This window comes from Bubalus bubalis, chromosome 24 (assembly GCF_019923935.1).
Source record: "Bubalus bubalis isolate 160015118507 breed Murrah chromosome 24, NDDB_SH_1, whole genome shotgun sequence".
Lineage (NCBI taxonomy): Eukaryota > Metazoa > Chordata > Mammalia > Artiodactyla > Bovidae > Bubalus > Bubalus bubalis.
The window spans coordinates 20,373,549-20,395,622 of NC_059180.1; the positions used below are offsets into that span (position 1 = coordinate 20,373,549).

General features: G+C 45.3%; 1 protein-coding gene across 3 annotated transcripts in view; it reads right to left on the minus strand.

Annotated features, from left to right (window-relative positions):
• Window positions 1–303: 303 nt before the first annotated feature.
• Window positions 304–22,074, minus strand: part of PRKCB (protein kinase C beta) — a 378,634-nt gene continuing 356,863 nt past the window's right edge. For 2 of the 3 annotated variants that reach the window (XM_006071161.4, XM_044936131.2), the window contains one exon: window positions 3,572–7,017. In XM_006071161.4, the coding sequence (XP_006071223.1) occupies window positions 6,859–7,017 (159 nt within the window). In that variant the 3' untranslated portion in view covers window positions 3,572–6,858. Of the gene's footprint in view, window positions 951–3,571; window positions 7,018–22,074 lie in introns of those variants that run through there. The other variant, XM_006071162.4, reaches the window with a different exon arrangement.

Below are 22,074 nucleotides of genomic sequence, written 5' to 3' on the forward strand. Positions count from 1 at the left end.
TGGAGACTGTGGTAAAATGAGAGGATGCACTGCTTTTAAAGAGACGGCCATTTCTCAGTTCTGTTGAATTATTTCCACATGGAAATATAGGCCCAGTGCTACCAGTCTTCTGATTTTTTTTCCAACTGAATCTGAAAGTCCAGAAATCTACAGAAAAATTCCATTTTTTAATGTTGACAACAATTTCAATTAAATGAAATTCTGTGCAAGTGAAATGAAACTCATCTATGGGATCAGGCTATGACTTCCCAGTTTGTAACCCCTGCACCAGACTCTATTTAAAAGCAGACATGTAAACAAGAGTTGGCATATATTAACTCAGTTTAATCATATCAATTCTTAAACAAAAAATTTCCTCCAAGAGACAATAGTTCACAGTAACTGCAAAGCTTACTCACAATTTTTAAAAATACCAGTCATGCTTAGCATTCAAGGGGGATATTATAGAATAACTGTAAAAACTTTTACCAGGAACATTAGCTTCTGACTTTAAAAATTACAAATACTGAAGCATTTTGGTATCAGACACAGTAGTTTTGACATCGTCTGTTTGATGAGTTTCTGGAAGTTTGGAAAATTGTACCTCTAATATTGGATAAAGCGCTTATTCTAAACTAAACATTTTCAGATGTAGAAAACAAACTAGCAAGCTACACATACAAAGAAAAGCCCTCTAGGACAAGCTCTCCATGTGTGGAATGCCAGCATATGCACCATGAATCCTGGAAGACTAGAATTGATACATACACTTGGCCTGAAGTCTTACACTCCAGGCTTACAATGGAGTTTGCATTCACCTACACATTAATGACAAACTCTGGGTTAGTATAGGAGAAGCCAGCAAATTCATTTTGGTCCAAGTTCATGATGAAGAGTTTATCAGTAGGCGTGAGTTCCACAGGCTGTCTGGTGAACTCTTTGTCGAAATTGGAGGTGTCTCGCTTGTCTCTCTGCCAAATGGAAAGCAAACACATTAACATGGCATAAGGAGGAGGAAATGTGACCGGGACACGCCAGTTATTGGGAAGCTGATGACGTCTCATGGGCAGAGTCGGGAGAAGCCCTGGCTGACCGGTTTTAGCAGCTGCACTGCAATACTATTCCCTGGCTTTCAGTTCACATCGTATGTTGGCTTCTGGAGAGAAAACTTGGTGGAAATTTTCTAAGAAAGGAAATGAGACATTGACTTTCTTTAAGGATTGCCAGAAAATACGGTGTATGTGTGTCTGTTGTTTTCTTCGGCTTTGAGATGAGTTGGAATCTACCTCTTACAAGGTATAATGTCATAGAAATAGTCATGCGGTAGAGCGTCCAGGGAAGAGCGCCCCCTGTGGCTAGGAGGCTTCTTTCTTTAAAAAGGAGAAGAGCTCACAACCACTCATCCCCAGAAGGCAGAGTGGCAAGAATGGGGACATCAGATCACTGCTCAACGAAAGGAGGGGATCACTATCCATCCCACATTCCCTGGTGCAATCGAGGCTTTGAAGGGATGCTCAGAAATCCAACCACAGACTAGAATTTGAGTCTTCATCAGCCAGAGGTTCTTCTGATGATCATCAGAGATCTTCTGATGATGCATCTGGTTAACAAACTCAGTCTGGAAAGACAGTCTTAAAATATTCTATTCTCCTAGTTAGTCTGGAGTTTCATTTTTGGGGGGTGGGGGTGCAGAGGGGACATCAGTCTCCAGTTTACTAAATATAGTTTGGGCCAAGTTTCACCAGGGAATGTCAGAGTGTGGGCTCATGAAAAGATCTCACATCTGTATGATGCTCTCACCTCTTCAGGGTCCTTTCCAGCCTATGATCTTCCCATCCTCACCACCCACCTGGGGGCAGGTAGAGCTCCTCACCCCCAGTGCTCTGACATATGAGAAAACTGAGGCACAGGAAGGTAAAGTGACTTGCCCAAGATTGCACAGCGGGATGGTGACCTTTTACCTGACCACATGATTCCCAATTAGGCTTCATCTTAGCCTCTCTGACTGGGGGACAGTTTGATGGCTGGTGTATTGCAAGGACAACCAAGGATAACACATGGGTTTCACTGGTACTGGGCAGGTTACCTGGCTGAAGCCAGAGTGGTGTCAGATTGTCAAAAAGGGAGAGAACTGACTGATTTTCTAGAGTTTGGCTGATCATTATCTCTGCTTTAGGTTTAACCCCTAAAGGGCACTGACTGACAAGGATTTCTAATTGCTGGCCTCATTGCCCTTTGCAAAATGCCTCTCACAAGAATGCCTTCTTTTTGACTACTCCCCTGAGACAGGTGAAATGTCCCTACGAAGTTCCCCACTTACCCTTGTGGTGTATGTGTGGGGGTGTGGAGTGAGGGGAATATGAGGAATTCAATTCAGTAGGTGTGGTCAGAGGGGAGTGAGCTGAAGATAGTGGTGGAGCTGATTTTTGGGTGGTAGGCATCTCCTGCCATGCCCCACCCACTCTACTTTTTTCTCGCCCTGCCAGCTGCCAGCCTGTCCTGTGCTGTCCCAGACCCTGAATGCATTCTTTCCTGTGTTCAGAGAAAGGCTTGAATGCCAGCTTTTCCCTTAATACTCTCTGTGCCTCCCTCCCTGAACCCCACTAGTCATACTTAAACATCTTTCTAATTGTGTTCATTGCACTTACTGCTGTCAGAAATTGTCATGATTATTTATTGCCTCTTTGCACGAGGCTAAAGTCCTTGTCTGTATATTTCCAATGCCAAGACTTGGTACATGGCAGGCCTTCCATGATTATTTGCTGAATGAGTGAATAGATGAATGAAGACTTAATGGAAGATGAGCCTCTTGACCTCTGACAACTTACAGTTGTCCCCAAGCTAGAGATCTCACTCTAGAGCAAAATAATGGAATTTGTTCCCACTGATCCTGTGGGTCGCTCAGAAGGGCCCTTGTCCATTGTGAGCCCCAATATGGATAGAACTGTGTGAGGCTCCTTCAAGATCTGAGAGCTCCAGGGCTGGGTGTGGGCCCTGGGAATACCTGAGGCTAGAAGACAGGCAGCTGCCTCCTTTCAGGTCCCCTGGCATGGCTTTCCCTGCCTGTGGGTATCCAGCAGAGGTTCCCTTTGCATCATCCTCAATTATGAAAGTCCTACCGCATTTGTTGTACTGGTGATGCTTCAATCAGCCACATGATCCAAATAGGACTTGCCATTGTGGGCAGATCCTCAATAGAAAAGACCCCTGAACTTTACCCTAAAAGTTGGGAAAGAATGGGCCTCTCTGTTGGGAAAATTCCTTTCCAGGGTGATAGTATCTGAAGTTACATGAAAATAGTTGCACTCACCCCAGGAAGGTTACTGAACCCAGGTCTCCTGCATTGCAGGTGGATTCTTTACCATCTGAGCCAGCAGGGAAGCCCCACTAATTCCACTGGCTTCCTAGTAATTTCCCAAGATGGTCACTGTGACCATGGCCCTGTGCTTTCTTAGAAGAGAAGGTCAGTGAGGAGTCCAACAAAGGGAAAGAGGGATTCTAAGATCCTGGTAGACAACTAGCCATGACTACCCTGGACTGTGTTTAGGCTTCTTTGGATTTTCTTATTTAGTTTCTTTTTACAAAACGACCCTCTAATTTAAGTTCTTCTGGAAAGCATCAAGCTATCTCATCTAGAAGAACCAGGTGGTGTCAAGCCAGGGGCAGTGTCTCCTGAGGGCCCGAAAGGGTAATGCCTGCAGGAATCTGGACTAACGACTTCGAACTGAGTTCTGAAACTAGTTCCCTCTCATCACCCAGGCATCTGTCAGCTCACATCTTGATGATTCTGTGATGGCATCAAGTATGGAGACTGTGTCTTTGGCCTTGTAGAAGGAAACTCACCCCAGCTCTTCTCTCTCTTTCCCCACCTTGGCACTATAGGACTGGACCATAAATCTGGGTCGAGAGGGTGCTGCTGCATCTCCTTTAGCCTCCAATGTGGTCTCCAGAGAGAAAGAACCCCAAAGTCTTCTGATGACTCTTCCTTTCTTAAATGAAGTCTTCCCTGATTAACCTAGAGATGAGTTATCTCTAGATCACATCATGCTTTTAATGACTTGTTTAATGACTACCTTCCTGGGTTGCATCTTCATGCTCCCCACCATGCTCCTGGCACCCAGGATAGAGTCCAGCACACAGTCAGTGCTCACTAAATGCTGGCTGGGTGAATGAAAGGAGGGTGGAATACATGCACAATCACAAAAATTAATTTAAAAATCTTTCTTGGATGTGTTTGCAAAGTATTCCGCTGAGATTACATCTGTTGAAAGCTCTGCTTCCCAGTCTCCTCTGCACTTGAAATGTTGATGGAATAGGCAACTGCAAGAATTCTAATGATCCCTCCCTTTCACAGAAGGCTTCCCTGAACAACTCTCAGCTCAGTGTATTAGGGGAACAGAGGCTTTGGCTTGAGTATCTACTTCTGCAAACTATTAAACTTTTGAAAAATAATGTCAGTAATTTGGAAAATGTAGAGTGCAGTAAATATAATACATATATATACACACACAGTATATTCTTTCTATTTATATCTATTTATCTCTATCTATCTACCTATCTATTTATATCTATTCACCCATCCTATGTTGTTCTCTAAAGTTGTCTCTAATGACTTGTCGATGACCCAATGTTTCTCCTGGGTTTTAATCTTCCTGAGAGTATATCCAAGTAAAGGCTTGGTGACCCAACAGCCAGATGAAAGACTTCAAATAACCTGTCTGTTGGTGGGCATGGCTCAGAGACGGCAGTCACAGAGGAGGGAGACCCGTACGGAGATTCAGGAAACTGGGTTTGCATTCCAACTGGCTGACTTTGGGCAAGTCACTTCCTCCTTCCTGATGCCGGTTTCCCAACAATACAATGAGGAGGGTCTTCCCCAGTTTTCCTCCTTCTCTTGCCTCCTAAGCCTGAGAGCTAGGGCTTCCCGTCTGCTTCCTCTGACATCTAGATTGTGACCCACAACAGTGGCCACAGGGATGGTCCCCACGCCCCCAGCAAGGAGACGAGCAGGCAGAAAGGAGTGAACAGCAGGGGGCTTTGCCCAAGAAGAAATCAAATCACAATTTTCTTAAAGATGAGAAGTCTCCCTTCAAGGACACTTGTCAAGTGTTTTGAGTTCCCTTGATGGTCTCTTAGAAGCCCTGGCGCTTGCGGAAATCACTTGACTTGTGACAAGAGTTGCCTTCAGGGCTGCCTAAGGACAGCGGGGGACAGGAGGTGGGATGGGGGACCACCTGCTGTCCTCGTCTGCTCAGATGGAAATGGAATTTCCCCAATCAAGGGGTTTCCCTGGGCTTCTGGGGGCTCGTGAAGCTATTTGCTAGAAAGGATGAGTCTGAGCTGAGAGGCGTAGTGATTTTGAAAACAAACTCAGCAGCCCCAGCCCTGCCCCTAACTGGCCCCTAAACTTGCCTCTGGTGAGAATGTGGGCCTTGAGTTCTGATCTCATTGAGACCCCCCCCCAGCCAGCTCATCCCACCCCATCAAAGGCCCCCAGGAGTCCCTAAAGGATCCACAGTTTCAGTCTCTCTGACTGGCTGAACACTGGGGCCAAGATTAAGATCTGGCTTTAATTTTTTCTGTCCTGAAGCCTCAGGAGGCCTCATTCTGCAGTTTGGGTCCATGTTTTTCATAGACAGCCGTTTTCCTTGAAATAGTATTTCTTCTTTCTTGCTTTTTTTTTTTTTATTGTATCTCGATGCTAGAAGAAAAATGGCACATAACAGATATCCAGATACAAACATTTCCACAAACATCTTGCAAAACAACATCAAAGTGAAGAATACAACTGTCTATGCTTTCAAGACATGGTGTCTTTCTCAGAGCACTTAATTAGCTTTCGAAGCCAGCAACAAACCTAGACAAATCCCATTCGAGCAGGCATGGGTCTGCCAGGCTCTAGAGCCGTCTTCTCGGTAAATCAAAGCAGGTCATTGTGGTTAATAACATCTGGACACGTATTTCAAAGCATGTGTAACAAAAGTGAGTAACTTTTTTTTTTTTTTTTTTTTTTTGCATTTGAACAACAGAAATAAAACCCCAAAGCAAATAAAGTTTGAAATGTAATGTAAAACCATGGCCCTTTGGGACTTTGCTAAAGTGACCATGTCTTTTCAGGGAGTGAGTCCAAATGCCCTGTTCAAGTAGTTTGGGGATGAAGGTGATCAGGGGACACAGGGAACCAGAAATTACAGCATTAAGGTAGCACCCAAGCTGGTTGCGTTATGACTCCTGGAGGTGCCCTTAGATTGAAACTGTCTAAAAGCACACTCTTGGAACTTTAAAAGAACTTAAATAATCTTCTTAATTTTTGAGTTAAAAAAAAAAACAAATAAAATTTTATTTTTAGCATGTTTTTTCCCCAAAGCTCCTGGGGCCTCCAAACCAGGAAGAATGGAGGAAATTCCCCCTAAGGCAAAGCAACCATCTACTTGGATACAAGTCAAGCTCCAGGACTGGAAACGGGAGAATACTGCTAGCATCTGATTATCCACTTGTTTGGCAGGAAAAAAAAATCTAGATTGGATGGTTGGCGTTGGAAAAGGGATGAAAATGGCAGCGCAGGAAAAAGGGGGAGAAAGCAGGCATGTTCTGTCCCCGCTGGATCTACATCGCTGACATGCTGGGGAAAATAAATGCTACAAGGACTTTGATAATGTGCTAATTATGCAGCCACATTGTCAACATGCCATCTGCATAATCCCATCTCACAGAGATGCTCCAAAACTACCTGAGGACATTTGGGTCCCGAAACATGGTCACTCTAGTTTCATCAGCAAACAAAACATGAATGCAACTTTGCAATGAAAAAAAAAATGTCACCACAATAGCCGTTGAGCTTGAATGACAGAAATGAAGGACGGAAATCTACACAGCTACTTAGCTCTTGACTTCAGGTTTTAAAAATTCAGAGTTAACAAAGGAAAATCCTTCGAATTCTGATTGGTCAATATTCCTGATGACTTCCTGGTCAGGAGGTGTTAGAACTGGTGGATGGCGGGTGAAAAATCGGTCGAAGTTTTCAGCATTTCGCCCACACTATGAGAGGGGAAGAGAAGAATTTGTGGTGGGTGGAAAAAATAAACTAAACGAAACTGAAAACAGAACAGAACCAAATGAAACTGGGTGTGGCTTCTCCAAGCCCTTCCCTTTCACTACCTCAGAGAGATTGTTTCGATGATCAGAAATGAGAGCAACATAAAATGCAAAATTCTCATGACCACGGATTGGCAGGTGACCTTGGGCTCCCGACCTTCAGTTCCTGTAGCTCATGAGCTGCCCGTGGTGTCCTTCTGGGCAGTCAGGAGCTGGATGGCAGCATGGGATGGTGGGGATGGTGGCATGTGGCATGTTCTCCCAACTCCACCCCAAGGAGGTGGCCAAGCTCATTCCTGAAGGAGATGGGATTAAGGTCCCTGAGATATTTTTTGTGGTACAAGATTTGAAGTAGTGACCTGTTTATACTTCACCTCGGAGATTCCCAACATTAAGCAGCAGGTCCCTTAAAGCACTGTCCTTTGGCTCTCAGTCATCTCTGGAGACATTCTCCAACTCCACAGATACAAGAGTTTACATGCTCCAGTTAATGGAGAGAAACATCCAGACCTGGGTTTGGTAGCTGCAATGGCGGGGCCACTACGAGGCCCCAGTTGGAGGGAGAAATCACTGACTCTTAATTACAAGGTACCAGGAAATAAACGCAGCCATTCTGCCTCCAGATGGGAATGAAGGGTGTGGGATGAAAGCCAACCCAGTGCTTGGGATCTCCCCAAGCTCTCGAGAAGAAACCATCACCATTTCTCATGCCTCCTGCTGTCCTTCTCTATGAAAAGGTCCTGGTCTGAGGCAGAGTGGTAACGCATGTGTGTGTGTGTACATTTGTTCACTCATGTGTGAGCACATACACATGCACACACCAGTTCCCATCTAATGAGAAGAGTTGAGTCACCAGGCCTGATTTTCTTCCTTCTTCACCAGCAAACCCATTTGCATGAAATCTCTAAGTGTTTCAATATCTACAGGAAGCAAGCAACCTAAGAACACAGTGGGAGTAATGACAATTGCGATGTGCGTATATGCTCAGTTGCTCAGTCCTGTCTGACTCTTTGCAACCCCATGGATTGTAGCCCACCAGGCTCCTCTGTCCATGGGATTATCCCAGCAAGAATAATGGAGTGGGCTGCCATTTCCTTCTCCAGGGGATCTTCCCTACCCAGGAATTGAACCTGAGTCTCCTGCGGCTCCTGCATTGGCAGGCGAATTCTTTACCACTGAGCCACTTGGGAAGACACTAATAATTATAACAGTTAATGTTTATTATGCATTTTGTATGTTCCAGGCATGCTAGAATGCTCTTTCTTTGTATTACTTTTATTTCATTCTCCCAAAGACCCTGTGAAGTGGGTATTACAGCCATCCCTATTGTATGGATGAGGAGACTGAGGCCAAGGAGGTGATGTAATTTGTTCAGGGTTCCACTGCTAACAAATAGCAGAGCTACTGTGTCAGCCAGGTTTGTCTGTCGGAGTCCAGGCTCCCAGTGCCATGTTGCAAAATGGTTGGTGGGCTGGCGACTGACCACACAGAGTGGAGTAAGGGTGACGTGGGTTAAAATCCTGGCATCACTGCCTGCTAGGTGTGCAGCCCTGGCCAACTCCCTTCAAGCCTCAGTTTCCTCTTTTGTACACTAGAGACAACTCTAATTTTTCTCAAATGAGGTTCTGATGAGGATAAAATGAGATCCTGTGTGTGACTGACACCATGCCTGGCACTGAGTAAGTGATCAACACAGCAGAGCTGTGAGCATCGCTGGTTCTCATTTTCCACTACAATTCCCCTCAGACAGTATCCACTTCCTATGATGGTGTGTTTCCATGATGTTGAAGTTTTAAACATTGAGGAAACAGCCTTGCATTTTTAAAGACTCGTGTCAGACTTGGAGAAGCACATTAGTTATTCCAAACTAAATTGTTTCAGCTGTTTTGACAGCTTGTTCTCAGTACGGATAAGGGACTGCCAACCACATGACCAAGACTCAGGTTTTTTTCTGCTGGCCAGTGGGGCAAAACTTTTGTCCGCGCAAAACTTTTGCCATCAAGGTCAACACAGTGTGGCAGGAATACCGTCCAGATCCTTTCACTGTTTATTCATTTTCTCATTCATGAAACACTTCTTGAGTACCTACTATGTGCCAGGCCCTGTGTTAATAGTAAATCATAGAAAATCCATGCCTCACAGAGCTTACATTTTACTGGAGAAGAAAGGCAATCAATAAATACATAAAAATATAACTGTAAATGTATATTTTAATGCCAGATGAGGAATTCCCTGGCAGTCGGGTGGTTAGGACTTGGTTCTTTCCCTGCCGGCACCCCGACTCCCTCCCTGCTCAAGGGAACCGAGATCCTACAAGCCAGGCTGCGTGGCCAAAACTCCCCCAAAACAACAAAAACAAAACAAAAACAATAATAATGCCAGATGGAAATAAGTGATATTAAGAAAAACAGAGTCAGGGGGAAAGAGTGAAGATGAGGCCATTTTTGATAAATCAGTCAGCTTGGAGGTGACATTCTGGCAAGCCTTCAGCCAGGAGGAGCTGTGCACACACTGGCAGGAAGAACATTCTGGGTAGAAGGAACTGCAAGGGCAAAGGACCAAGGACAGGAGCTTGTTGGGCATGGTCACTGAACAGCCACAAAGCCAGTGTGGCCAGAGCAGTGACCAAGCGGCAAGCAAGGGTCTGAGAGCTCAAGAGAGGACCAGGAGCCAGATCGTTGGCCACGCCAGCCCTGTGAAGACAGAGGCTTTTCAGATCAGCTTGATGAGAAGCGGCTGGAGAATTCTGAGCACTGAGGAGGCAGGCTCTGACAGCAACGTCACTGGGACTGTGTCCAAAACAGACTGATGGGTGAACAAGGGGGAAAGGTAGAAGCAGACCAATCAGGAGGATGCTGCAATAATCCAGGCAAGAGAGGATGGTGGCCTGGAGGAAGGCGACAGTGGGGAAGATGCATTTGACTGGGGAGGGGTCTACTTTGAATTGCGAGTTGATAAGATTTGCTGATGGACTGGTTGTGGGGTATGAGAAGACTTGTGATCTGAGCCACTTGGTGAGTGGGTGACACTGGGGTAAAGCATGTTTGGTTAAAGAAATGGAGCCTTGGTTTCATTCGTGGTAAGTTGGAGAGTCCAGTGGAGATGTCAAAGGTCAGACAGGAGTCCCCTTGCTGGGACTGGAAAGGAGCGGCCACTAGACTGATGGTGGAGGCAGAGGGGAGGGTAGAAGATGGTTGCAATCATCCAGAGGAGAGAGATGGTGGACAGGGTTGTGGAAAAAGAGGGAGCAGAAGGGATGGAGCTGGAAAACACAAAGATGTCAGCGGCAGGGCCTGGAGGAGTGGGATGGCGTATTACAAGGCAGCCCTGTGGGTGCTTCTGGGTGTTGGGACTCCAACCAGCCAGCACAGGAAGCTGAGACACAGAGAGTCTTCAGGGGCCATTTTTCTTTAAAAAAAAAAAAAAAAAAAAAAAACAAAACCAAACCCATCCCTTTCCCATCCACACCAGAAGGCTGTTGCTTTGCTGGGGCCTCCCCAGAGGCTGTGACGGGAGATAGAGAAACAGCTTCTGGCAGCTCTGCGGCCTCCTCTCCCATCACTCCCCCCACTGCCTGGAGAACAATGAAATCTTTAAGTGAGATCGCAGAAAGGAGATGCAGGAACAGGGGTTAACCAAGGGGGCACAATACAGCGGGAGCGTGATTTCCCTGCTAATAAGCAGCTTACGAGCCTGGCACATCACAGCCTCCCTAAGTGTTTCCGTGTTTTTAAAATGGAGCTGTCACTGCCCATTAGCTTCAGGAGCACTCCCTAAATGGAGACGTCAGCCCTTGGGAGGCACAGCCCGATCAGCTCTGCGCCTGCTGTGTCCTTGGAGAATGGGCAGCTCCGCGGCTGGGATCTAATTACAAACGCAGCGTGGACCACACCTGCTTCTCTGGCTGGGAATGCTTCAGCCTCACTCAGAAGAACACCCAACCCCCTTGTCATCACTGGGGCTCCTGGAACGGAAAGGGGGCCAAAGCCAACTAGGTTATTTAAAGTCACATGGAACCTCTCCCACAGTTGGAAAGGGGAGTGAGGATCGTGATGTGTTCACTTGAGCCCCCAAATTTAAGAGCCAAGACTTGAAAATCTTATCTGTGAACTGTTACATGTGAGCTCTTTTCCCCCTCTTTTTCTTCCCTTCCTTCTAATTTCTGTTTCGTTGTGTTAATAACAGCTCCAAGTCTAGCTGTCAAATGTGGAGTTGGCTCAGTCACAGCAACCACAGAGATCTTTCAAAGTGCCAACCTGGATATGTCACTTTCCTGCTCTTGTCTGTGGTGGCTCCCCATGGCCCAAAGCCACACTCCTCAGCATGGCTTACAGGTTGTTTAGGACTCGGCGCTGGTCACCTGGCCAACAGCCCCTTCACTGCCCACATTCCCCTAGCCCAGCTCCCATCCCCAACACACCCTCCAGCTGTGTTGAAATTCTCCCAGTTCCTGGAACGCTCATGCATGCTCACCTCCAAGCCTGAGCACAAGCTGTCTCCTCCACCAGGAAGCCTTGCCTCCCACCCTGTTCCCCGTCATTGCCTACACATCCTCTGTCTCCAGTCACTTCCTCCAGGAGCTTTTCCTGGAGCCCTCCTCTACACACCTGGGTTTAGCCCATCGAAATACAAGAAGGGATTCCCTGGTGGTGAAGGGGTTAAGACTCCACACGGTCATCCTTGGTCAGGGAACTAAGATCCCACATTCTGAGGTTCAAGAGACAGAGTGTTCATCAAAGAGTTGTTAGAGGGGAAAAAAAATTTTTTTTGAAATCAACTCTTGACCAATAGGGAAAAGAGTTGAATAAATAATGATATAACTATTTTTATGTATTACCATGAAAAACACTTTTAAAAATTAAAATAAGATGTAGAAGAATCTCAAATAGCAGTTATATATGATTAATAACTGTACAATATGTTCCCATTTTATAAATTATAGACATAAATGTGAACATACGATCTGCATGTGTATTATATATGTGCTTGTAGAGATTGGGAGAGTTACAGACTGATTTTTCTACCTTTTATGCTTTTGTGTTTTTGAAAATTTAAATAACAGTCAAGTAGTATTATTAATAAGTATCTTTTTAAAGATTTTTTTATAAATGTGGACCATTTTTTTTAAGTCTTTATTGAATTTGTTACAATACTGCTTCTGCTTGATATTTTGATTTTTTGGCCATGAGGCATGTGGGATCTTAACTCCCAGACCAGGGATCAAACCACACCCCCTCTGTTGGAAGGCAAAGTCTTAACCACTGGACTGCCAGGGAAGTCCCTACAAAGCCCATTTCAAATGAGGGAGCTATTGCAGTGGAGAAAAGGGGGGAAATAGGAATAAAGGGAATGGAAATATTTAACCAAATTGTTAAAATCTGCCTGGTGCTGTTTAATGAGCTTCATGTTAGTTAAAAACCCTAAGATTTCCCTAATAGCTGTCCTAGTGTGTACTTTGGTGCTAAGGGAATGATGACGAAGGCTAATATTTGCTTATGTAAATGGGCATCTTCCATCTACTGATTTGCTGGGTACCAGAAATAAGATGGCATACAAGACGTCCCTGTCCTTGTCACCATGGAGCTTACAGTCCAGCAGAGGAGACAGATGCACACATGGACAGCATGGAGCCGTGTGACACGTGCTGCCACTGAGTCCAGAGGTGAGGAACCTGAGAAGACTAGCTCAGGGAGAAAGAAGAAAGTCCAGGGAGACTTTCTGGAGGAGGTGACATCTAAGCTGAGTGGGATCAAAAAGAAAGATATTGCTTCTTAGAAGGAAAGAGCCCAGGGAAGAAACAGAAGTGAAAAGAGATCAGCGACAGACAACGCTAGAGAAGAGGATGAGGGTCTGCCCCATACTTCTGGCTGCTTAACCCGGCTTGACAATGTGAGGCCAGTGGCACAGGGGAGCTTCCTGCCCAGCCTCCATCAAGACGTCAGGGCATCTTCAGGAACCGAGCCTAGGTCTTGATGAAAAGACACCCAAGCATACAGTCTGAGTAAAAGACAAAGGAGTCTCTCTTTTTTTAAAATGTGCAAATTCAATGAAATTCGGGATCCTTTTTATGCTGTGTGGTTCTCCGCAGCCAAGAACGCAGGAGGGTCCCACCCAGTGAGCAGCAGCCAGCCACGGTCAGAGCCACACACACATTTGATCATTTTTAAAAGTTGTCTGTAGACCAAGGTTTTTCTTCCGCGAAGAGTCAGACAATATTCCAAAGTGTCTGGCCTTTGGCAAAGAAGGAAAGATTAAAGCCTCCTTTTCTGATAATGAAGGTCCCTTACTATCAGGAATATTTGATCTCTGTGTCTATTTAGGAAGAAATCGGCAAGAGAGAGGTCTTTTGTGCTGAATGGCAAGTTTCATTTTTTTAACAAATTTTCATTTAAAAAACATGCAATGTTTGTTTTTCTCAGTCTCAATTTAAATGCTACCTCCTCAGAAAAGTGATTCCAGATCACCTCCAAGTCAAGGAGCTCCCTCTTTTCTCCTCTTCCTGTTATTCTCTCTCAGAACAACCTGTTCATTTCTTCCATAGGAAATAAAATGTGTGAATATCCAGATCTACATGTTTATTTCTTTGTGTATCTGTCATTGTCTATAGTCCCATCTAGATTGTATGAGCTACTGTATGAGTTTACAATCTCGATAGAATATAGATGATGATATGGCAACCCACTCCAAAATTCTTGCCTGGAAAATCCCATGGACAGGGGAGCCTGGTGGGCAACAGTCCATAGGGTTGCAAAGAGCTGGACATGATGGAGGCTACTTAGCATGCACACACACAAGAGCTGAAGCCACATCTGATTGGCCCACACCTGAATTTTCAGATCCCAATACAGAGCTGGCACTGAGTGCTGTTCAATGGATAAATGGTAGTGTATATGAAGTGCTTATTTTTAGCCAGATACTGTATAAGTGATTTACAAGCATGATCTCATTTAAACCAACAGGTCTATGAAGTCTGCTCTACAACAAGGAACAGATTTAGAGCTTAAGTAACTGACTAAGATTTGCGCTCAGATCTGACAACTGATCCATTTATGCAGAAACAAACAACTTGTTCACAAGTGCCAAGAGAAAGAAACAACAAAGTCCTTTATAATTCTACCACCCCAATACCTTCATTATGTTAACATTATGGTCTATGTCCTGGATGGCTGGGTGAATTGATCGATGAATGCTTTTTACTCTCTAAAAAATGTAGAATCATCACTTTACTCTTTAAGCTGCTTTTTAAAACTAGATGAAATATACTCTAAATGCTTTCCTATGTCAACAAAGTAACATATTGTTCTTATCCATTCTTTAAAATTCATCCTAAACCTAAGCTGCTGCTGGCTTCAAATAAACTAGCCCTCAAACAGTAATTGTCCCTTTTATTTGCCTATGTTTTTATAGCCTTGATTCTCACACATCCATAAGATAGGCAGGAAAGATTATCTCCACTTAACAGAAAATTTGAAAAGTTAACAACTTGGTCAGGGTCATACAAGGTAAATGAGGAGAACCACGATGCAAAGTCTGGTCTGCTTGATTCCAGAGACCACAGGGTGTCAGCAACATCTCACTGCCTTGCAAATTGCATCTGATCATGTGACATGGACTTAAAAGTTAAGTTGAAAAAGAGAAAGTTAAGTTGACCTGGGTAATAATCTTAGCACCATCAATCTGCAGATAATCTGTAAGCAAGTTATCTAAATTCCCTTGGCCAGGTTTCCTGTTTTGTCAAATGGATCTATCTTGCAGGGTGTGATGAGAATGATTTGACAAAATGCACATAAAAAAATCTGACATGGTAGCTGGTAGCTGCAGTTGAGTTGTGACTCAGCCAGTCCCATCCAGTGAGCTAGTCTGATGGGGGTGGCTGTACCCTGGCAACAGAGGGGTCCTATGGGCCCTGCCACACCCCAACCTACCCTAGTGAAGTGGGAGGTAGATGGGCCCCTGTGCTGGACAGTTGGAGTTTGTCCAGCAGAGAAAATTGGAGATCTGTTTTCCCTAGACACTCAGAGGACAAAGTGGCAGGAGCTGAGCTCTGCTGGAGCAAAGAGATAAAACAACCAAAGGGAGGGGGTGCCATCCCATAATAGGTGCTGTCAAACCTCCCACAGGCCTCTGTACTGGAATCCATCTTGGCCAAAGCCTGTGCAAGCATACTGGGGAGGGCCCTAGGCCAAGTCAAGTGTGGAAAAGAAATAAGATAGCCAACCAAAGGTAAGCAAAGACCCAGAAGAACTGCCCTACAGAAATGATTTAACTGCCTCTTTACTCGGGCTCCTCTCCATTGGGGAAAACGCCCACACCCTCCCGGGTGTGTCTCTCCGCCTTGCTTCTTCTGTCTTAATAAACAAACTGTTTCACTGCGTGCGCTCCCCCACATGCTATGCTGTGTCTCTGATAATAAACTTTGTACCCGTTTTTACAGTTTTTGCCTGTTTGAGAAATTCATTTTTCAGTGGGGACAAGGGCCGGGGGAATTTTGCTCCAAGCCTCTAGCCCCTGATGGACTAGCAGCTAGGATTCCTGGTTTCCATCCAAGCCACCCAGGTTCAATTCCTGGGCAGGGAACTAAGATCTCTCTTCAAGGCTGCTCACTGCTGTCTCTGAGATCAACAGAATATTACTGTTAACAGTTACACGCACTTAAAACACAAAAATCTGTCCCACCAAGGTTGGCAGAGTATGCAGGAAGCCAGGTGAAGTGGGGCCCTGTGCTCCTGGTGAGAGACAGTGAAGAAAATGTGGACCCAGGCACAAAAGGGATACCTCCTGTCTCCCATCCCAGCCTCACTCCCTTGGAAAGACATTTCAAGCAGATTCACAAGCCACCTCTGAGTTGTTGTTTTTCATACCCTAATTGGAGGGCATTTTGTGATTGTTTTTAAGAAACTGTACTTGTAAATAAACAAGAAATACACTTTGGATCTTTCCCTCTCTGGGTCATGGGCATGTCTTGGTCCTCCAAGTTCCACTGTCATCAGAAGTCTTCATGGGACTCTGCTCATTGTGATGTGGCAGCCTGGAGGGGAGTTTGGGGGAGAAGAGAGGCGTGTATTGTGCATGGCTGAGTCCCTTTGTTGTCTGCCAGAAACTACCACAACATTGTTTATCAGCTATACCTCCAGTACAAAATGCTTTTGGTGATTAAAAAAAAAACAAAAACTTAAAAAAAAGAAAGAACTCTCCATGGAGTCAATTTTTCAAGCAGGAATGGTTGTGGAAGAAGGAGGAAAGTCAGCCAGCTCAGTGCCATGAAAAACAAAACAAAACAAAACAAAACCTCCAAGATGGAAGGGAACAAAGTGAGGGGTGGGAATTGAAGACGAGCACTGACACCCTCATGTGTGAGGTGGAGGACCTCTCCAGAAGCTCACCCAGGACGCCGATCACAGTGGGTGGCTCTGGGAAGAAGAATGAAGGAGCCTAGTTAGGGGTCTACAGGGAGGTACTTAATTTCCCTGCATAGCTTTTGATGCTGCTGGAAGTTTTAAATTCTTTTCAGATGTTTTTCTTAAGGAAGGAAGATCAAAGTACCCAGTTTGACGAGGTCAAGAAAGAAAAGACACGTCTATGAGAGGAGGCAATTTTGAGGTCACTGCTGACTCAATGAGAGGGATTTCAATAGAATGGTGGGGGCAGAAGCCAGATTGCACTGAACCATGGAAAGAATGGAAGGTAAAAAAATGGAGGGAGCAAGAACTTCATCCAGTTTGTGTGAAAAGATAGAGCAGTGGTAGAATGGAGAGATCCCAGTCTAGAGGGAAGAGATTTTTAAGATGAGAGACTTTGCATGTTTCTGTGTTGAACAGAATGAATCTGAAAAGAGCCAGAGTGGGCATCTGCTTGGTTTGCAGGCACAGCGAGCAGCTTTATTTTTCTGGGAGAATCCACTCCTTCCCCTCTGCAAGATGTCCACTTTAGACAGGGGCAGACCCAGTCCCTTGACAGGTGCCCTGGATCTGGCCAATCAGAACATTCCATCCCCCGGCCACAGTGATTGCTTTAGAGATGGACATACGACCGAACATCTTCTAACAAGACTGAGTTCCAGGCTGCAGGAAATTTTAGAAAAAGGAAGCTCTCTTTCAGTAGGAATTGCAAAAACAATGGGATGTAGGTCTGGAGCAGCTATGTACCCAAGAAAAACTTTGAAGAATAAAGAAGTCAACAGAGAGGAAAGCAATCTTAAGGGATACAGAGAAATGGATTATTTCTGACATGGTCCAGACTCTGGATCCAGTCACAACTAAATACTAAGTCAGTTTGAACTGGGTTCCTATTTGCAACCCTAGGAGTTCTGATTAATATATGGAGAAGCTGTGGACACAGACTGGCCAGAATAGACATGCAAAGGACACAGGAGAATGGGGATTCAGAACAGAAAGGGAACATCTTCATGAAGGGAACCTGTTTGTTGACACAAAGAGGAAGGTAGGTCAAAGAGGTCAAGATGACTGTGCAAGAGCAGGAAAGCCACCCACCCAGGGGCACCCACAAGCCTCCATTTCCTCTCAGCTTATGAGATGGGGCTATCTGCTGAGACCAAGATGACCAGAACTTTAGTTGGGGGACCTTCAGGAAAGAGAAGGTTTGGGGACTTGCCAGGGGACTCAGAGAGGGACTGATGGGGAAGGCTTAAGAGCCTGGCTGAGATCAGAGCACCTACAACTGAGGAGGCTCAGAGGGGTCCAGTTACTTGCCCACCTTCACTCAGCTGCTGAACTGCAAGGCTGATGTTTTGTTGGGTTTTTTTTTTTTAACTGCACCGCATCATTTGTAGGATCTTAATTCCCCAACCAGGGATGGAACCCAGGTCACAGCAGTGAAAGCGCTGAGTCCTAACCACTGGACTGCCAGGAGATTCCCAAGACTGGTGTTTGAATCCTGGCTCTGCTGACTCTCTGTCCATATTCCTTCTGCTTGACCCAGTCTCCCTGGATCCATGGGCTCATCTCCTCGAGTTCTCTCAACCTTTGGTCAACAGCTTTCTGGGGAGCTGTGATAAGCATTACAGCCTGGGCAGGGTTGACAGCAGAACTGAGGAGCTCGACTTTATGGACATTCACCCAACAGAGCCCATCCCCCAGGAATGTATTTAAACTCGGGACTTGACCAAGAGCAGTTCAAATCCCACATCTGTGTAGCCGGGTTGGGAGATGAAAGAAGAAACATCACGGAAGCAAGAATATGGGCTTCGGAGGTAGACTGATAGGATTTCAAATTAAATTGGCTTGTGACCATGGGCAAGTTACTTAACATCTCTGAGCCTGTTTCCTTACTAGTACAGGGTGGGTAATAATAGCATCTATTTCAGGAGGTTGTTGTGAAGGTGAAATGAGACGACTAAATTAGATAGTGTGCTCTACTTTCTACTAAAATTGAATAATTTCATAGAATATGGCTGACCCATTTTATTGTTACTGTCATATATAGTTGTTATTATTAAGGTCCTGCATGCATTCAATGGAAGGCTAGTTATCTTGTTCTGGTTCTGTCATATTCCCCATGTAAGTCCCTTGGGCAAAACTTGGCCTTCGCTTCCTTGTCTCCAGCATGGAGGGGTTGAATTCCGCTTCTAAAGCATTTTCAGTTTTTGACTGCTGTTATATTTCAGTGGTCATGGCCAGATATATCCTAACAGCTTCATGCTCTCTCCCAGCATGTGGCCTTTCCACCTACCATTTCAATCAAACCATTGCCTCCTCTGCCAGGGGACAGCTCAAAGTCATGCACCTGGCAAATGATTTAGAAACTTCATTTGGCCCAGGGACCTGTCAACTTGAACCATCTTTCAAAGGGAGTCCAGCTGAATCCGCAGCTTAAGTAGGTTCTCCATGGACGGATGGAAAAGGAGATAGAGATACACAGACTCTAGGCTGCGTGTCCTAAACAACTCTTGGCTATTTGTTACTCGGTGTAGGAAGGTCGCCTAATATTTTGATTAAGATCTCTGCAAACTCCACACTCTGAATAACCAAAAGAATAAACAGAACCGGGTGGGGAAACGTCTACTTCTTAATAAGCCTGTCCTGAGTGCCTCATTTCAGATGCTGCCATGCCCCGCATCCAGGGGTTATTCAGTGTCTACTGTCTTTGTCAGCCTCGAAATCAGCGCCTTAAGGAACAAGTCAGATTTGCATCTTTTAAAAATTCTGCCAGAAAATTGTAAAAGGTGTGAATATGCTACTTGTTTGTTGCCATATTTTAAAATAAATTTTAATTCATTTGAACTGTAAGAATACTTAGTCTTTTTCTATTATGTAACAGACACCATTAGATGCTGTTATCATGGCTCTCTCCCATCAGTGTGATCACAGACCTTATTAAAAGGGGCTCCAAGTGCTTCTAATAATCTTTCCAAGATACTGGGCATGTGGAATCCATGGTTCCACCTTCTAGCCGCTGGACCTTGAGCAGATGTCCTAACCTTTCCGAGTTTCATGCCCTCCTATCTGCAATACGGGGACAATGACACCTACTCATAGGGTTGTGAGAGTGAAATGAGGTGATGCCTGGAAGGCCCTTAACACAGTTGCCTGGCTCTGCCGGAAGAGCTCCATGTTTTTTCCAGTGTATTTGAATAATACAGGTTTTATAAAAAAAGTATTTTAAATCCTAATATTCAAAAAGGTATTATTCTCTTCAGCATTTGGTACCTTGGGGGAGCTAAGTTCTATTCTTAAATAAATCATATTAAGTCAAAGTTAGCTCCCTTTCTTAAGCCTTGAATTTGGAGTTTTAATAGCAAACATACAAAGGTTATGCTTTGTGGCTTCAATTCAGAAATGTCAGCACATCAAACACACGTTCAGATACACACACAGAGACACTTACTCACACGGTGTAAAGGGCAATTGGCTTTGGAGGAGAATGTCACATGAACAGAACTGCAGCTCATTAAAGCAGTGCTTGACGCTTTTGACCTCAGCTACATAAACAGTGTTTTCAGATGACAGAATTACTAAGAAACCAAGTCCTGTGAGCACGACTGAGTCTCTGAAGCAGTTCGGCATTTAGACGCCCAGAAGATGCGAGTAACAGTATGCGATCCAGTAAGTAACCTCTGCGGTATTTTGGAAACAATATTAAATGAAAGGCTCAATAAAATACAGTGGGGGATAAGGGGCTCTGTTGGGTTTTTCTGTTTGCTTTTAGTTTGCAAGATTCCAAGACTTTCCAGATATGCAGATGCCTCAAAATTCTACAGAACTTTACAAAAAGTGATGAGACTGGAGAAGAGGTAACCAGAGCAGAAATGATTGGCATCAGCCTGTTGTACGTGTGGGGCTGGAGTCTGAGAGCCTGACACCGAGGCTGGGAGGGAAGGAAGGAGGGGTGAGCAGGCTGATCACGTCTAGATAGTAACCAATGGCCAGCTGGGATGAAAGGATGTAGGGAAAGGGTTCTTCTTAATGTCTATGTCCCGCCCAGCTGTACTCAACTCCCGCCCAGAGTGAACCGATGATAAGATATATCTTAGACCAAGAATAGAGCCACGTTTACCAGTGGGCAGATGGCTGTACACACCCTAGCGATGAAGGCTGTCTGGACTGTAACGAAACAGGACATCCTTGTTGCCCTGTTATTAACACTTTACTCTCCTTCTTCAATTTGCTGCATTGCCTGTTGGGTAAGTTGATCCAAGGGCTGCCTCCATGGGGCAGCTGCAGCCTCGAGCCCAAGGTCAGGGTCCCTTCCTTGTTTTCACAGTGAGCCCTGCATGAGGTGTCACGGACACCAGTGGACTTCACTCGCTCAGGCATTTTGATTTAAAAACTTTATGCTAGCCTGGGCTTCTCTGGTAGCTCAAACGGTAAAGGATCTACCTACAGTGCAGGAGACCTGGGTTTGATTTCTGAGTTGGGAAGATCCCCTGGAGAAGGAAATGGCAATCCACTCCAGTATTCTTGCCAGAAGAATCCCATGGACAGAGAAGCCTGGCTGGCTACAGGCCATGGGATCGCAAAGAGTCAGACACGAACGAGCAACTAACACACACATGCTAGCCTATCTTGCTAACATCTGTGAGACTATAGCACCTCATACTACAAATTCCCCAATAAAACATGCTCACCAGAGTGGTCTCAATGCACCCTCCACTACAGCACAGCCAAACTCCAAGCTGATTACCCAGTGGGAACTTCTGGTTACAGACCTTGGCACATGGAGCGTTCCATGTCATGACATCATTCACACGGACCAGAAGTATAATCCACTGGATAAACATGCCCTGCTCTATGCCCTCAAGCTGGTACTCTGGACTCCAGAAGCTTCCATGACTATCCAGTTCATCAGTTCACCCTACTTCTCACCAGGCCCAACACTCAGCCATCACTTTATACCTGAGGGCAATTATGCAGGTAGTCCGGAGTCTTCTTCATCCATTCCTTCATGCCCCTGGGGTAATTACTGAGCACCCACCAGGTACAAGGAACTGGGGAGGGACTGAGGAAGCCAAGATGAACTCAACTTGGAGGCTAGAACATCATCCTATCCATGTGTTGAACACCTCTCACCTGGGTCAGCAACCTACCCCTGTCCCTACAACAGTCAGATCAAGCTATTTCTCTGCCCATCTTAGTTGGAGTAAAAGTCAAAGATCCTACAATGACCTGTACAATGTCTCCTCCCATGGCCTCTCTGATCTCATCTCCGTTTACTCTCTCCCTTGCCTGCTCAGCTCAGCCACCTGGACTCTCTGCTCCTTCCTAAATGTGCCAGGCAAGCTCCTGCCTCAGGGCCTTTCCACCTGCCTCAGGGCCTTTGCACCTGTTAATACTACCAAATCACTTTCACCCCCAGATATACACATGGCTCACTCCCTCCCTCACCTTCTTCCCATCTTTGCTGAAATGTCACTTTCTCAGTGAGACTTTCCAACGACCCTATTTAAAACTGACCTCTCAAGGACTTCCCTGGTGGTCCAGTGGTTAGGAATCCACCTTGCAATGCAGAGGATGAGGGTTTGATCCCAGGTCAGGGAACTAAGAT